Source organism: Peromyscus californicus, unplaced genomic scaffold (genome assembly GCF_007827085.1).
Source record: "Peromyscus californicus insignis strain IS unplaced genomic scaffold, ASM782708v3 Scaffold_13__1_contigs__length_99412109, whole genome shotgun sequence".
Lineage (NCBI taxonomy): Eukaryota > Metazoa > Chordata > Mammalia > Rodentia > Cricetidae > Peromyscus > Peromyscus californicus.
In genome coordinates this window covers 65851312-65870257 of record NW_026294424.1, presented here as the reverse complement: position 1 = coordinate 65870257, position 18946 = coordinate 65851312, and the positions used below count along the sequence as shown (strand labels likewise).

The 18946-nt window shown below is 40.2% G+C and overlaps 1 protein-coding gene across 2 annotated transcripts in view; it reads left to right on the top strand.

Annotated features, from left to right (window-relative positions):
* Window positions 1-18946, top strand: part of Corin (corin, serine peptidase) — a 211671-nt gene that overhangs the window by 186323 nt on the left and 6402 nt on the right. For both annotated transcript variants that reach the window (XM_052735099.1, XM_052735098.1), the window contains exons 17-19: window positions 4969-5082; window positions 7736-7785; window positions 7934-8108. In XM_052735099.1, coding sequence (XP_052591059.1) covers window positions 4969-5082; window positions 7736-7785; window positions 7934-8108 — 339 coding nt within the window. The remainder of the gene's footprint in view (window positions 1-4968; window positions 5083-7735; window positions 7786-7933; window positions 8109-18946) is intronic.

Sequence of the window (18946 nt, the reverse complement as noted above, 5' to 3'; positions counted from 1 at the left end):
AGAAAGGCAAAGGGATGCCCCAAAATGTCTTCTCTAAATTATCAAAAAAGAGATGGGAGTTTCCATCAAAATATCCAGAAAGACAAAGAATGTATTCACACAAAAATATACTTATCACTTGACACAACTGACTGAGTTTTGTAAGACTGAATTTTATTATTGAGCAATATTTTAATTTATAATGTCTATGGTTGATTGCTGTTTACCACTTAAATTGAGTGTTTTAAATACTGTTACTAATATTCTAATACTAATGTTCAATATTATTTAATTGATAGCTATGATTAATAAACATTTACTTCAGTTAATAGTTTCACAACTTTTCATACTGAAATTGATTAAATACTCAGTGTTTTTAATATTGTGAAACTGAAGGCATATTAATTAAATTAATAATTAATAAATTAAATAAAAAATAAGGTATACTTTACTACTATAAGGTAATAACTTCCTCTTTTTCCTTAAAGCTGGTTTTGTCATTTATACCTATAGATTGCGCCCAATATAATCATTATATTCCACCTATGAAATAGACAAATAGATTATACATTTTCAATTGGAATGTCCATAAAAGCATATTTTTTAAATTATTAATTTACTAGGAAGATAGATTCAGACTTTATGCCCCACTCCAAACAATTGTTTCAAAGAGAGTTGTGCTATGGCAAATGTAATCTGAGCTGTCTAAACGACAAATGATTCAATAATAATATTCATTCATGTTTGTCTGAAACCCACTAATGCCACTCTGTCAAAAATCGCTAGCTCATTCTTCAGTTTGATAAGTAACGTAACCAGCCTCCGCTTACTTATCTTGTAATAGACCCAGAGTTGTGTTCTACCTTAAGTTTTATCTACAAAGTGGGACCTAAATAAGGATAATGATATGATAGGCTCCAAGAAAAGACTTTGGAAGCTGGATCCTAAGTAGTCTCACGGAAATGTTCCACATTCTGAACAGGGTACTAGGGACAAAAAACTGAGCCTGTCGCCTAAACAGGCCTTTGAATTTCAATACCAGCTCTCAAGCACTGAGAGTCAACACTGGGGTTCTTCTTCCTCAGCACCAGACACACTACAACAGGGTTGATTGTGTTGTGGACATGTGTAAGCTCTTGCTGTTCTCTTGATGTCTAGGTACAGGGCCCCTGTCTTCTGGAGACTTGTGCTCACTTGCATTCTTAAAGTAAGCAAGGCCAGTTAAAACAGGATCATGGGGTACCTGTTATTACACATCAGGCCCACAAATGAAGATGGAACCAGAATGGTCTGAATTGTCTAATGATCTGATGACAGTTCCTTTCAAAGTATCAGGATGTGCCTGGGGGACACAGCTCATCCGTCAATTGCTTAACCAGTGTTCATGCGGCCTGAGATTGATGCCTACACCAAAACAAAACAAAACAAAATGTCATCTGTCAGGACATTCCAGAACTCTGAATAAGTTTTGACATCTCATTTCAACAAGGGGGAAATCACACATTTGTGGGCATCTTTTGCTTCTGTGTGGAGCACAGTTGCCTTGCTCTCTACAGGGGGACCTTTCTACAACCTCAGTTCTATAGATAATTAATACCTTTATAAAAATGATATATTATTTGCACACCACTTAGATGTGTCCTTCTACATATTTAAATCATCTCTAGATTACTAATGATACTGTATTTACCAGTGAAAATCCTGTATAAATACTTGTGGTTTAAGGAATAATGTCAGAAGTGTACAGATGGCTTTGCTCCTTCCAAAATCATGATGTTTTTCTTCAGTTTCTATACATATAGGCCTCTGTGGGGTGTGTGTGTGTGTGTGTGTGTGTGTGTGTGTGTATGTGTGTGTGTGTGTGTATCCTGCTAAGTTCCTTTAGTGTCACTTGTGCGCATATAATTTGAAGGATGACCTCCTGGTATCAGATCACTGCTTATAGGGCTCATCACCAGGGAAGACTATTTCTCTTATTTTCAGCATTCCTTGTTGCCTGTAATTCATTGTCTGGAGGTGGGCCCCATGAGATCTCCCTCTTCTGCCATAGCTTTCTATTGGTGGTGTGTTTCTTCAGGTCTAGTTTAGGCAGCCATGTTGTTGAGGGATCGTAGGTGAAGCCTCTCTGTCGTTTCTAGGAGACACGATCTCACAGCAGCTTTCCTGGTCCTCTGGCTCTTATGTTCTCCTTATCCCTTCTTCTGTGCTCTTCCCTATGCCTCAGATGCAGGAATTGTGGTGTAGATTTATCACTTGTGGCTGGGCACCCACGAATGACTCGTTCTCTGTATTTTGATCAGTTGTGGATTTCTGTAATGACCTCCACCTACTGCAAAAAGAAGCTTTTTTAACGAGGGGAGAGAGCTGCATTTGTCTGTGGGCATAAGGATGGATATTTAGGATGCAGTTAGGGATTATGTTAGTTTAGTAAAGTGGTAGTCATCCATTCTCCTCTAAGACCCATGGCTTCACTAGCCCCAGGTGATTGGCCAGGTTTCCGGTACCAGGCATGATTTCCCTCCTGTTGAGTGGGTCTTAAGTCCAAGCAGAGAGCTGTTGGCTTCCACCAAGACATGAGTGACACTATTTTTCCTTTAGAGTTAAGGTGCCACTCTGGTCATCACTCTGGTTATCACTTTGGTTTATAGGTGTTGCAGCTGGGTAGGACTTAGTTGCTTCCCTCCCTTAGAACTTGCATAGCTGGTCCTCAAAGAGGAGGCATTCAGGTCAGAACCACTGAGATCCTCCATGTCCTGTGTCTGAGGTTCATGGTGTCTTCAGCAGTAGGGACTTACTTTCAACCTCTGGGAGGTGACCAAGGGCAACAGCACTAGCCTATATTGTTTGGGAAGTCTCTTTGACAGCCCTGACCAACAATTTGAAAGGGAGTTCCTCATGCTTGGTATTGAGGTTTTTATTAGATAATTTAGGGCTCTTGTGGGAGAGTATTGTCAGCACAAGTGGGATAATTTCATTTGAACTATTTACTATTTGTGTGTGTGTGTGTGTGTGTGTGTGTGTGTGTGTGTGTGTGTGTATGTATGTATATACGTGTGTATATATAGATTTATATCTGCTGTATGTAATTTGGGTAAACAAGTATTAATATGATTCTTTATGGCTTTTTCAGACCTCCTCAGTGTTACTCTAGCCTCCCCTCTCCCTTCCTTCTGTATTGACCTCTCTCTTTCCCTATCACAATTAACACCCCATTACCCATTTACCTCTTCAAAATCACTTGCATCTTTTTATTTCCCTGCTTAGTGATCCCCCGTGGTCCCCTTTTTACTTTCCTGGTTTCTGCAGTCACCCAGGTTATATATTCATGTCTGAAGATTTGGAGCTAGGAACTGCAGATGAGAGAGCACATAATGTTTGTTTTTCTGGGTCTGGTCTACTTCACTCAATATAGCATTTTCTAGTTCCATCCATTTACCTGCAAATCTAAAAGAGTCACCTTCAACACTGGACAGTAGACTAGCAGAATGACAGTCACTGGGGACCAGAAAACGGGGGACAAGATGAAATAATTATCACTTGAATGGATGAATGAATGATCAGACGTAATGAACAGTGTGATGACTTTACCATGTTATGTTCTGTTTACTGGAAATTCATTAGAATTATTCATTCTCACAACAAAACAGTGTCAAAACCATTTCACGATGCAGATGTCTATAAATGCATCACATTGTGCACCTTCAACATAACATCTTTCTCTAAAAAGCTATTTTAATATATTTGGAAAGAAAACTTGAAACCATGTTGATGTTCAAACTCTCTCTGCTAGATCCGCACTGATGATTCACCAACTGTTTAGTCATGAATCTCATGGATCCACTATGTTTAGTAGTGAGTTCTGTGGATTCACTGACCCTGTCGAGTAACAAGCCATAGGCACCATCACCAGGATTGGAAGAGTTAGTTTTGTGCATGAGGAACATCTCAGTATTTCAGAAGGCGTGAAAACAAATTTTTATAACAAAGCTCTCTTCTCCCTACTGAGGGTTTTCTCAAGCTTTCCACTCGATGGAACTGAGCTAATTGGTTTTTTTTGTTGGAAGCTTGTGGTAAGGGAATGATAAGGCACACGGCGTGTGGTACTTTGTGGGGTCTCTTCCCAAAGTAACTAACGGGCCTGGTCCTTTTGATATGAATCACCCAGGGGAAAATCAATTAAATCAACATTTTGTATAAAAACCTAAATTCTTTGATGCCTAATCTTTTGAATATTAGAAAACAGTGGAATCATCTTAATCAGTGTAACTAAAAAAGACAACCACGGGAAAAGTGTCAGTGAAAACTGAGTGAGAATATAAGAAACAGGACAAAATTACACTAATATATTTCCTAAGTCCTTCTTAGTTTTCAGTGCATCAAGTTTCTGTGATATATTGAGGAAAATCCACTTACAATTATTTACGGTTTTTAGAAACAGGCTTTTTCTGTGTAGCCTTGGTTGTCCTGGAACTCACTGTGTAGACCATTCTGGCCTTGAACTCAGAGATCTGCCTGCCTATGCCCTGCAAGTGCTAAGATTAAAGATGTGTACCACCACTGCCTGGCCTACTTACAATTTTATAGTATTCACCTAGTAATTGGCCTTTGAGTCTCTGTATTTTGGGGCCTTAATGTATTTTGGGATTATAATGAAGAAGGAAAGAGACAGAAAAAAAATTCATTATTTACTTTGGACTTCTGCTTTTAGGTTTTGGAAGTTTTAACTTGTAGATGTTACAATTCTAATACCTCATGATGTTCAAATGTCAACAGTAATTTTGTTTGTTATCACATGTGTATACTTTTACTAACTCCTTCCCCATTTGCTAATCATACTCCATTCCAAATTCTCCTGAATGAATTTCTTTTCTGGAAATATTGATTTACAATGTGATATATTTTTAAAACAAATGAGACATGAATAACGATAATGCCTGTACAAAGACCACTATCCTTAGAATATTTACCCAGCATTTGCTTTGTTATCAGAGAACCATCCATGACTGAACCGATACAAGGACCAGAAGGCCAGCACTGGCTGAGGTTGCACTCGAGCTGGGAGGATCTCAATGCCACCACCTTGCAGGAGCTGCTGGAGCATGGGTAGGAACCTCACAGCAGCCATGTATGTGCACATTATGGATCAAGGACTGATCAAGGACGTTTCCTCTATTTTTAACACGAAAGCACTCAAATTTGCCACACCAGTAAATAACTCACAGAATATCTCTTAAACTTTACATTTCAACATCAATTTCCTCTTCACTGATAGGGTGAATTTTGACAGATTTCACATTCAGTTGGAACTACAGGAACTATTATGTTAGGGGAAAAGCTTGAGATCAAATCTTAAGTCTTTAAATGTCTTGTTTTGAAATGAACTCTTACAACTGCAGATACTATGTTGGACTAGTTAACAGGAAGAATTAAGTAATACTACTAAAAAGTTAGAGTTTGAGGAAATAATAAACACCAAGTAAAACTGAGGTTATGTAGCCCTGACAACCTTCCCCTCTTAAATGATGACATGTTAACCAAGTTTTTCTCCTTTGGTTATTGAGGCTGTAGCAGGAGAGTCAGTGGAAGGAATGGATTCTTATTTCAAGATTTGTTTTCATTTATGTATCTGGGTTATAAATTTCATATTATGTATGTGTGTGAATGTATGCACATAAATGCAGGTGCTCCCCCATGAGGCCAGAGGGTGCCAGGTTCCCAGAACTCTGAGTGACAGGCTTCCTGATGTGAGTTCTAAGTACAGAACTCAGGTCCTCAGCAAGAGTACTGCATGTTCTTAACTGCCGAGTCACCCCTCCAGCCTCCTCCTTTTTAAAAGATTTATCTTGATTTTTTTTTTTTTTTTTTTTTTTTGGTTTTTCGAGACAGGGTTTCTCTGTGTAGCTTTGCGCCTTTCCTGGAACTCGCTTTGGAGACCAGGCTGGCCTCGAACTCACAGAGATCCACCTGGCTCTGCCTCCCGAGTGCTGGGATTAAAGGCGTGCGCCACCACCGCCCGGCTTATCTTGATTTTTAATAAGAACATTTTTGTGGTCCTGGGGCTCAACGCTAAGGCTTCTTGCATGCTAGGCAAGTACTTTGCCACTGAGCTATATTCCCAGCCCAAGGAATGAATTCTTATTAAACACTTATTACATTACAGGTTGTCTTATTTAGATTGACCCGTTAATTCCTCACAATAAACTCCTGAATTATAATTATTTTAACAGCTGAGGAAACTAAGGGTTAAATTTAAGAATATTTAAACAACTATGTCAAAGGCCACAGCCTACATAGAGTCAGTGATGGTAAGCTCTGCTTCATTTATCTGCTACAAAATGTAAGTGCTAGATAGAGCACATCGGAAGAACTCCAAAGAAGAAAACTAAAAGTGGCTTTTCACCCCTCAGAAAATCATACGGTTTCCTCATTGGTTAAACATAGCCCCCAAATTTCTTAATACTTTGTCAAATAAAGTACTTTCTCCAAGCCAATGTCCTAAACCTTTCAACACAATGATGTTCCTCTAAGCCCTGGGTGTGGGAAAAACCCTTTGGGTTAAATAAACAAATAAATAAATACATAAATAAATAAATAAATAAATAAATAATAAATAGATAAATAAATAAATAACCAGCCCACTTTGGGGGTTTGTAGACCTGGCTCCCTAACTAAATGAGATATTATGTAACAAGTTTGCTGCAAGGAGTGGGGTGGGGAATCTTTATGAGTCTCTACCCAAAAGCCATAATTTAAAAAAATAAAATAATTCTCAACTGATTTTTGAATGTCTTTTTACACTAAGTCCAGGGCTAGTCTCAGAAAGTGTGTAGATGTAAATGAAAGGAGAGAAAGATTTGATCCCTAGAAACATATACCAATTGAGTTCATTCAGAGATTTGAAGGCAGTAGGCAACATTGTTTCAGATATCAAGGGTCCGAGGCTTAGAGACACAGCTCAGGTGATAAAGTACCTGCTGTCTAAATGTGGAGACCTGAATTTGAACCCCTGGCATGAACACTAAGAAGATCTGGGAGCACACATAATCTCAGTACCAGGGAGACTCAGTACCAGGGAGATAGAAACAGGAGAATCCCTAGGGAGATGTTCTAGCTCAAACCTGAGGAAGATACCAACCAAAAATGGCCACTAGCCTCTACATACGTAAACACACACACACACACACACACACACACACACACACACACACACACACACACAAATACATACATAAGCATGTTATGCCACGTGGAATTATATAGAACAAATTCAAGCTCACTTTTTCCTGTTACATCTTCCTAGACCCACAGTTTAACCTTGACAGTCTGGGCAAGATGTTTTCTAGTCTAAGTGTCCTATTCCTTTATCTTCTATTTAAAAATGTAAAGTAATATTTTATTCCTCTCAGTCTATATCTTGGGTTTTTTGGGGGTGGGGGGGCATTTATGATATGTTCATCCCTCACTATAGATTCTATCAAATGAGATGATGTAAGAAGCTTCATGATAAGAATTTCTCTTTCCATAAATGTGACGCCTTGTTATAGAAGCAAAGAAACTAAAACAAGTAGTGTACATTCTCCCATTGAAGGTTAAGACTCTACGTGTGCCCTGAGAAGTCTTACAGTAAGACATCTGTACTCAGGGAGTATAAACTCCCCTGATAGTGGGCCTTGTGTTGCCTGATGTTGATAGCATGTTTCAGGTAAACAGTAAGCATGCAACTTAACATTGTAACATTTTATGTTTCCAAACCTAGGCAGTCCTGTCCAAGCAGAAGTAAGATTTCCCTTCTGTGTGCTAAGCAAGGTGAGACTGGTGGTATATCATGGGATATGACATTAATTTAACTGTGCTGGCTCCTGGGAGGCAGGACCATTTATGCATGACAACCAGAGCTGAGAATCTGCTTGGGTTTGGTGGTGAATCACGGACTGTGGTTTCTGCTCCCTGTTAGACTGTGGTCGCCGCCTTGCTGCTCGGATGAACAAGAGGATCCTTGGGGGTCGGACTAGTCGTCCTGGGAGGTGGCCCTGGCAATGCTCTCTGCAGAGTGAACCCAGTGGACACATCTGTGGCTGTGTCCTCATTGCCAAGAAGTGGGTTCTGACAGTTGCCCACTGCTTTGAGGGGTAAGCTGCACCCTTTCATTTCACTTTGCCCTGGATCTTAATCATCGGTTGCTTGGAATTTCTCGGTGGTGTGTGTAACTCTTTGAAATCCTTTCAGTGCAAATATCATAGCCGCTCTCCTTCCCAGGTCTTTCTGCCCTCTTCATCTTCTGCTCACTAATGGCCAGTGGCTATATGGTGCTTGGAATGTATATGCTAGGGAGGGAAGAGGATAATGAAGACGTTCAGAAGACTGATTTCCAAGCCCGGTTCAGTCTCTGTTCTGGACATCTTAAGTGTATCATATACATAGGAATACACATGGAAATAGTTTGTCTGGAAACTGCATGAGGTTTAGATGCACAACCAGTAGGTAGTTTAGGAAGTAGAATTAAAGGTACAATATTTGTGTTAGGTTTCTCAAAGACGCAGAACCAAGACTTCGTCCCTACAATATCTTCCCCACAAGCTTTGTGTGGGCTGGAAGTGAGGTAGTCTATTTAAAGTGGTAGGAACCAAGCCTGGCAGCAACTAGTAGGACTGATAAAAGTGCATGTATCTTTAAAAAAAATATTGCTGCAAACATCCATTGTGCGTTTCTCCCTGTCACTGTGGTCTGAGGATACTTGCATTTCCTAGCATTACTCAGCCTCTCCCACACTTCTTTTCTCTTACTTCCTCATCATCCTGAAGGGAGCCCCTGTTACAGCCTGATGGACATCTCTCCATGGCTCTAAATACATGGTGTCATTGTTGATTTCCACAATCTGAAATGACACTTTGTACGTCGTTAGTGCTTTTCTCTTTTGGCAATATACCGTGGGCATCCATCCCTCTAGGTCAGTTCTTGTAGCGTTGTTGCATTCTTTGGGAAGCTAAGTACTATTCTGGATGGACTTAGCATGAAATTTTCTACTAGTCTTCAGTTGAAGACTACTTTTGGAGATACCTTCAATTTGGTGTTATAAGAATGCTGGGGGAAAACTCCTTCTTATGCAAAGCTAGTCTCCTAGGGGTGCTGTTGTTTTCTAGAGGAGGGTGTGAACACACTCAGCTCCATCAGAGGATTACAGGCATAGATATGTGCTTCTTGAGGGGCTTAGTAGGAAGACATTTTTAAAAAATCTTTTTATTTTTTTTTAAGTTTAGTTTTTTTTTTTTTTTTTGAGACAGGATTTCTCTGTGTAGTGTTGGTGCTTGTCCTGGATCTCACTCTGTAGACCAGGCTGGCCTCAAACTCACAGAGATCTGCCTGGCTCTGCCTCCCGAGTGCTGGGATTAAAGGCATGCGCCACCACCGCCCAGGCTTAAAAACCTTTTGAGATTATAATATAGTTATATCACCCCTCCCTTCCTCCCTCTAGAGTCACCTTAACTCTCTTTCAAATTCATGGCTTCTTTTCTTTTAGTTGTTGTTATACATATGTACACACTCACACACACACACACAGACACACACACACACACACGTACACATGCATGCACACACACATACATATTTCTAAATACATAAATAAAACTTTCTCAGACTACAATGTACTTGTATTTATATGTTTTCAGGGTTGACAGTTTAATATTGGATAATTAATTGGTGAGCTCTTCCCTGGGGAAGACTATTTCTCCCATCCTCATTCCTTAGTTGACTATAAATTCCCTGTCTAGGTGTAATGGTTTGAATAGGTATGGCCCCCATAGACTCATGTATTTGAATGCTTGGCCATAGGAGGTGGCACTGTTAGGAGGTGTGGCCTTATTGGAGGAGGTGTTTCACTGTGGAGTTGGGCTTTGTGGTCTCATATATGCTCAAGCCATGCCCAGTGGGATAGACTCCTTCTACTGCCTGAGGATCAAGATGTAGAACTCTCAGTTCCTTCTCCAGCATCATGTCTGCCTGCACATAGCCATATCCTGCCATGATAATAATGGACTAAACCTCTAAAACTGTAAGTTGCCTCCAGTTAAATGTTTTCCTTCATAAGAATTGTCATGGCCATGGTATCTCTTCACAGCAATAGAAACCCTAACTATGACACTAGGGTTGAGGTCTCCTGAACTTCTTCTACCCCCATCCATGTTAACATGTCACTGTTCAGGTCATGTTTAGTCAGCCATATTAATGAGGCTTCATGGGTGTAACTTCTCTGACATTTCTAAGAGACACAATCTCATAGCAAACTCCCTGATCTTCTGACTCTTACAATCTTTCTGCTCCCTATGCTGCAATGATCCCTGAGCCTTCGGTGAATGAGTTATGTTGTAGATGTATCGGTTGAGACTGGGTTCCTCAACTCTGCATTTGGTTGGTTGTAGTTTTCTGTAGGTTTCCTTAATGAGGTGTGAGAAATATACTTATCTGTCTGTATAAGAACAAATATGTAGAATGTAGTTAGGGTTTGTGCTGGTTTAGAAAAGTGGTGGTTGTAAGTTTTCTTCCAAGATCCATGACTATACTAGTCTTAGGTAGTGGGCTAGGTTTCCAGGCATGATTTCCTTCTTGTTGAATGGGTCTTAAATCCAATTAAAGAGCTGTTGGTTACTGCCAAGGTATGTGTGCTACTGCTGTACCCTTAGAGTTATTGTCCCACGGTGGTCATTGTCGTGGTTCACAGGTAGGTAGGACTGTTGATTGCTCCCCTCCTTTAGAAGTTTTCATGTCACTTTCTGATATTACTAAAGCTAATCTTTAAAGTCAGATCTGGCTCAAAGCCCTCTGAGTATGTCTGAAGTACACGGTCCTCCATCTCTGGGGAGAAACCAAGGGCAATAGCAATAGCTTGTGAAGTTTTAGGAGTCTCTTGGACAGCCCCGCCCAACAAAGGTGACAGACATTTAAACACGTATTCCAAATACTTGACAAATGATGGTAAAATGGGGGAAAAAAGTGACAAAATTTGATCACTCTACCAAGGAAAAATAATATGTAAGTATCAAACCAGTACCTCCTCTTGAGAATTTTCATATGTGAGACCGAGAATGATCAGAAGAGTCTCCAGAGTATGTCTAGAAACATACTGTGATGTTACTGCTCTAGAAGAAGCCAGATGTTTCCAGATGTCTTTTCCAGTTCTGCTTTGTAGCCCACAGTAAGCAGAAGCTTACACTGGCAAAGCACATCCGTCAGTGGTGATGACCTAAATGAATGCACGGCTCTTCAAGGGAGCAGCACTCCTGAGGTGCTTCTTATTAATCCAAGTTTATGGGCTGCTCTTGGCATTTCCACCTGTGGTACCAGAGTTTCTTATTGCACTGGAGGATCTAGACAGTGAGGAGGGAAGCTTGCAAGGCGTGTGTTTATAATTCATGACATGAAAATGATACCCAAAACATGAAGAAATTTTGTGGAATACGAAATCTAACAACTGTCAAAGGGCCCTGCTCATCAATATGAGGCTAGAGATTGCCCAACTTCAAACTAGCTCTTGCTTGACTGTGTAGTCTTAACCTAATTCTGTTTTATGGTGTCTTCAGAGGCACTGCAGGCTTTTCAGAGCTTTTAATTGTCAGGCATATTCTCTGCTGGGGCCATCAATTGCTGCAATTATTGGGATTTCCTTCATATCCTGAACCCATACTTTGGCAAGGCATAACATGCTCCAGCTGTAGGCCTTTTCATCCTGTCTCTTTTAATTATACTGGTGGGAGAGAAAAGACAATTTGCTTTGCATTTCCATGGAGAGGTATTTAAAATTACCAAACAAAAGTCAAAACCATGAGATACTAAGTTGACCAGATCAAGCCCCTTATGCCCCAATACCAATTCAACTTCAAAGGCTATAAGGAGGAAAAAACTTTGACATTCAGTGGTAACTTAACAGGCAATTCCTTCCCTTCTTTCACCCTTGAAAGACTGAAGGATGAACTTCCTGGGCCAGCCCACAGTGAGTAATGATCAAAGCTTCTAATTCCTTTCCAGGAAGCTTGCAGGCCAAGCTGCATGTCCACAACCTTTAATCCTGTCATGTCACTTGTGTCTTGATTTCTGTCACCCCAGCCAGTCCAGAATTTTGGCTGTGTTTCTGCATTTCTGCCCACATTACCTAGCATCCTTTCTTTCCCCTAAATATTTATGGTCCCATAGGTGCATCACATCTGTTCTTTGACAGGATCTTCAACATTTTCATCCCTGGATCTTTTGGTCAGATATAGCAGGAAGGCCTCCAAGGTGAAGAGCACATTTTGTGTTTTTTTTCTTCATGTTCTTAAGAACAGAGACAGAACACTATTCAGAGAGAGAGAGGGAGGAGAGAGAGAGAGAGAGAGAGAGAGAGAGAGAGAGAGAGAGAGAGAGAGAAAGAAGAAGAAGAAGAAGAAGAAGAAGAAGAAGAAGAAGAAGAAGAAGAAGAAGAAGAAGAAGAAGAAAAAGAAGATTCATGCCATGTCTGACTTTCAACATCATCAGGATCTTTAATAATCTCTGAAACTCTTTCCATCTAACTCAGGAAAATTCCTCTTATTTGTCACAGAACAAATCATGCCCTAATGTCTCAAGTCTCCTGATCTGACAGTTTTATAATTCACCCAGAAAGGGAATTACTGAAGTCTGTGTTGTGTCCTTAGGATTACCCCCTTCATTTTGGTGCTTATGAACTAGGTCAGTCATTCACAGTTTATTTTTCCATTTCCTCTTCTGGCAGGATTTGATACATTCCCATCAGTAAAAATGTTCATGAACACAGAAACCTTCAGCTTTGGACTCATGCCTCTCCTGTGGCACTGTTCTCAGCATTATTAAAGTGTAAGCAAATGTAGTTTTAAAGACTTCTGGGTGACCGGAACCTGGCTCCATGCTCTGCCTTTTATAGAGATATTCCATTCTTCTCTCCAGAACAAAAGAAGTCTATAATACAGACAGCAATTGGCCTGAATTACCAACCAATCACCATAGTTTCTGGAACTTCTAAAACTACCTGTCTCCCTTCTACTTTTGATTAAAAGTAAGCTTTAGGCAAATTAAGTTTGGCAAAGTTGAATCAGAAAAAGAATGGCTGTGCATTGGGAAGCCTTCAGAACCAGAGGAGATAGAGACTTCCTGCTTCCCATGTCATCACTTCCAGTTCCGGTCCACCACACTGGGACAGAAAGGTTAACAGTTGTTGGAGAATCTCATGCACCCAATGGTTAATGGGGCTCATGTCAAATGCATGACCCTGAGCTTCAACTGAGCATCTAACTAATGCAATGGACACTTTCATAGTAAAGCCATTTTCACCCCAAGAGACAGTAATTATTTGACAGCTTTTGTCTCAACAAATCTCCATTATCCTCTACTGATCCCATCTCATATCTCATGAATAATATAGATACTATTCTGTCAGATCATTCATCTTGTCTTATCCCTAGTTCCAAAAACTCCCTTGTATCTTTGATTATATTTCCTATTTTGCCTTTAGTTGTAATGGGTGATGTGCCCCTTCTGATTAAGAAAAATCATGTCCCTTCTTAGCTTTTCATAAACTTTACTCTTTACAGTATCGTTCTACTCTGCCTCAGTTTCTCCTTGGGGTCTGAATAGCTCCTTTCACATCTGTGCCTTAACATCACTGACTTAAAAGCCCCTCTCTTTATTTTCCTGCCAGCTTCAACTATGGCTCCATTTTTAAATCACTGTTCACTGGAAGACTCCTAAAATGTGCACTATAGTTACCCTCTAAGAAACGATGTTACTGGAGCTTGGGAATGCTGTCCACCTCGCCACACTGAGTTTTCAGTTTCAGCTCACTGGAGTCTCATCACGCTATCCTTCTTGGAATAACTTTCTCTCTTTTTATTCTAGAATAGTGAAAATCTTTCGGCTTTCATCTTGTTTTCATGACCTACTGTTTTCTTTTCTTTTTCCAGCTTCTCCTATTTTGGGACCACTGAAGGTTCCAGGGGTCACTGCCTGGCTTTCTTATCTATCTTCAGTTATTGTTCCAATTATATGCCATATTTGAGCAAATATGAATGTTAAGTATTATCATACTTAAATGTCAAATATTGTTAATGGATTTCAAATTTGTGTTTCTGCCCATCCTACCTTTCCTCCTAATCAACTACTATTACCATCTACTTCATACACACATGCACACGCACACACACACACACTTTACTGCTTAGAAAAGATGTCCAGTGAGATGTATAATAAAGACCCTACTTTACATGGCTATTGATTCCTCTTGTCTTTCAATGATCAGCTAGAGGGTCAGTAGTCTCTTGTCAACTCTTCCTCAATACTATACATCAGTTCAGTATCAGTTCAGTATTTCAGTGTACTCAGCACACACATATTCAATCACATAGAAGATGAATTTTATGGATATTGTCTGCATATCATTCTGGAATGGAGAGGTGGGAGGAGGGAGAGTTGTGGGTAGAAAGTTCTGCTTGGCTCTAGTTATCTATTAAGATGAAATGAGCTGTAACAGACAGCACTTTGCACGGAGAAGCCATTTCCATTTCCTTCATTTTTCTTTTGAAACAAACTCCTACTCATTTTATGGCTAAGACTTTTGATAATTGCTGTAGTTTCATGCCACTCTGTGATAGACTCCAATTTCACAGTGCTCGGATCCATATGTAGTTAAACTTTAACTGTTTAGGTGATTCTTCCTTTCCCCCCATTTACTGTGATCACTTGTGATGGTAGAACACAGACAGTGATTCTACTGAGCTGGACCAGCTTTGGAATTTTGTGGCCTGCATTATAATGCCTGGCTGGCTTCTTCCTTCCTCCCTCCCTCCCATTCCTCCCTCCCCTCTTTTTTCCTTTCTTCCTTCCCTCCATTCTCTGTTTATTCTTTTTTTCCTTCCTCCCCTACTCAAAACCCTTTCCAATCTAATTGCTAAAGGCCACAGACAAACAGACACACACACAGATACACAGACACACACAGAGACAAACATACACACACACACACACACACAGACACACACAGAGACAAACATACACACACACACACACACACACACACACACACACACACACACACACACACACGTTTCCTTAAGTCCTCCTGTTAGTTTTTCTGGGCCCTTGCTTTACAGAGATCTGTACTTTTTCTAATTTTATCACTGGTGACCGACTCCCATCACACCTGGAAGATGTGCTCAACAAGACTGTATCTGTTCCTATCCTCTGCTATTGATTTACCCACAAATGGGTTTCCATCTACGTGATAAAGCCTTTCTTCCCTCATTCCTTGGTTAATACCCATGGATGCTACTCATTGCTCCAAAGTTCAATAGACATTGTGTGGTGCAGGTGTTCAAAGGAGCAGCACTCTGACCCCATTGGTTTCTGTCACTATCTCTGTGACTTACGTGTCTTCCCATTAAGTATTCCCATATGTATCTCCTTTCACTTTTGCTTGAAATGGTCTCTCAGTGGTCTGGAACTTGCCAAGCAGAGTAGGCTAGTTCACCAGAAAGATGCAGAGATCCGTCTGTCTTACCCTTCCCAGCTGAGTTCACAAACACGCATGACTACTTTTTTTTCCTAGTGTGAGTTCTAGGGGTATAATTCAGATCCTTGTGCTTACAATGCAAACACTTTACCATCAGAGCGATCCTCTCAGCTCCTGGATCCTGAGAACTTCAGCACAAATATCACTAAAGATGGTGCAGTTCTCTTCTATACTATTTTGAGGTTTGGCATCCAGGTAGGAAGTAGTCTTCTTTATGCTGTGGATTTTAAGATCATGCACTTGACTCTTTGTAGCCTGATTTCCTCCTTTAACTTTATAACCATGTCCTGCTTGTCACTGGGCATCCATGTAGCTTAAAACTCTCCCTCCTGTCTTCTTCTTCCTAGAGACAGGGCCATCTCTGCCTTCATTCCTGACCCCTTTTTCTAGCACAGGCTCAGTATGTTTCATGTCATGTTTAACATGGCATGAAAAATGACTGGTCTACATAATGAAATCAGTCTGCCATCCACACACTTCTCCTTGACTTCAGAAACCCCTTTCTGCTTTCTTAGTTCTCTTTTTCCATAGCTGTGGAGGGGAAAACATTAAGAAGCACTTAATATTTCATATCATATGCATAACAAAGCAGAAAGGGATAATTCTGTCTACATTTTCCTTTTTTGCTCTTGGTGGATATTAATGCTGTAAGAATGCTAGGCTGTGTAGCAAGACTTACCAAATGTAAGTTAATAACAGTTTTTTTGTTTTATTGACCCCTGCATTTTACTGTTGGGTTTGAATTAACTGCAATATAATTAATTAAGTAATGAATTTTGATGTTATTTCATTTTATTACAAATAATTAAGAATGTTCAATTATTTTAAATATTGCTTATAACTTTTAAGTAGAGAGTGAACTGTTGTAACAACTAGAACTGAGTTATTGTGGTTCCAGGGTAAGAAGCTTCTAATGGGCAATTAATAAATCAATCTGAAAAAATATTGTTGATTCCAGATGTATTAAACTATAAAAATCCATGTAAATGTGGCATTTCCTCAATGGTCATGAAGACTTACTCCCGTAGACTAGGAAAAAAAGTAATAAAAGGCTGGAGAAAGGGAGGGAAGAAGAAAGGAGGGAAAGCATGCCCTTTAAATGACAGCATTATGTAATGAAACAGAATTTTGTAACATTATCTTGCCATGCCCAGGACATAACACTTCCCCCAACATACTACAGTCATTTCATGAATTAACCATCTTCACTCAATCCTATTATTTGTATGGGCAGAGGGCATGCCTTTCTTGCTTGCTGTATGCTTGTCTAGCATAATGCTTGGCCTAGAACAATTGCAATTGATCTGTATTTATTGAACTCATAACATCATTTTTATGGGTTTGATAGCATTTTCTTTAAAGCCAATTATCAAAGTACAGACTGTGTGACTCTCTGGAGCTGTTAGTGGCATTTGGGTCAAGGATCTAATGGTATTGAGATTCTACGCTTGGATGTCAAGACTGACTGTTTGCCAGAGCCAGGACAGCCCACGCCAGGCTGCTGTTCAGCTTTGGTTTCCTATCAAGTGATATGGTGGAGGTCTCTAAAGAACTGGAACTTCAGTATCTATCCAAATGACTCCAGGTTGACCCCGGCATAACACATGGCTGGTCTACATGATGAAATCAATCTACCAGAAATGATTTGACCAGAAGTTTGTAAGTGAGGAAGAGTGAGTGGCAGAGTAACTAGTTATTTATGCCACAGTATAAGGGAGTGTCTGTATAAATGATAACTCCTTAATACTACTATCCAACAAATATCCACAACTTTGACCATAGCCTACTCTGGACATCAAGAGTCTGTAAAAATAATAGAGCATAAAGTGATCAGTAATAGACTTTGTTTACATGTTGGGAGTCTACTAATAATGCTTTAAAATAATTTAGATTAAGTGCTTGTTATCAAATGCCTTTTCAAACCCACTATTTGCCTGGTCCTAGAAGGCCATATGGATAAAGCAATGAGTAAGACCAATAAAGTCCCTGTTACAGTTGGAATCTAAAATGTGCCTCCTCTTCTGGTTATTTATTTTTTGCCAACTTGACAAGCTAGAGTTATTTTGGAAAAGGGACCTTGGTTGAGAAAATTCCTCTGTCAGATTGCCTGTAGAACATTTTGTCAATTAATGATTGATGTGGAAAGGCCCAGCCCACTGAGGTAGAGCCACCCCTGGGCAGGTGGTCCTGAGTTGTATAAGAAAACGAGTTGAGTAAGTCATGGAGAACAAGCCAGGAAGCAGTGTTCCTTTGTAACCTCTGTTTCAGTTCCTGCCTCCAGGTTCCTACCTTGAGTTCCTGTGTTAGCTTCCTTCCCTCAATGGACTGTGTGACCCAGAATTTAAGCCAAGTGAACTCTTTGCTCCCCAAGTTGATTTTGGTATGGTCTCTAGCACAGGAACTAAGATAACTAAGATACTGCCTAGGCTCATACTTCAAACATTCGTACTCCAGCCGGTGGTACTATATTGGAAGGCTGTGGATTCATCAGGACTTAGGGTCTAGAATTGGAGGAGCCTTTGAAGGTCATAACCTGGCCTCTGGTTGTATTCTTGCTCTCTGCTTTCCGAGCTGCCACAATGTGAGGAGCCTTCCCCCACACACTTTTGTTACCATGCCTTCTGTACCACAGTGGACTGTAATCCCCTGAAGCTATGAACCAAGGTAAATCTTTCTATCCTTTAAGCTGTGTTTGTGGTATGGTCACAGCAATGTGGAAGTAACTCACATAGCTCTTGTTTTCACTGATAGAAAATTCTGTAGGGTGGAGAGTAGACAAATGTATCTATTAACATGACATGTCATTGTTACCCATGAGAACCATGAGGAGGAAATTAGAACAGGGTCATAAGCAGACAATAGAGAGGGCAGAATAGGCAGGTGCAAGATATGCATTGAAAGGAGGAGTGAGGAGGACTTTCTGATACCTGCAATATTGGGTTTACGAGAAAAGATTCAGTGAGTCGCCAGTGATTGGAAGCATTTGGTTACTGAAAATAAATTCTGAATGTTTAAACATCACCAACCATGTGGACAGCCCTTGACAATCCTGGCTATTATCAAACATCCAAGTAAGTGTGTTTAATAAACAACTGGATCAAGTTCATTACTCAGGTCAGAGAATGTAGCTCGTGATATATATTTAGGAGTCACAGGAGTAATTTAAAGTGTATTTAAAACCACGGGGTTACAGGAAATCGTTAAGGGAGTGTGGAGTGCACAGAGAATTTGGAGGAATGGTCCTGGAGCACGTCAATATTGACACCAAGAGTGTGGGAGAAGGACCCAGAAGAAGAGATAGGCAGGGGGCCAGAGAGCAACATGTGAGGCTGAGGGAAATTCCAAAGAGTGATAAGACCTGTAAACTTGGGGGAGAAAGTGGATTTTAAGGTAAGATCATCTAAAATGTTGATGACA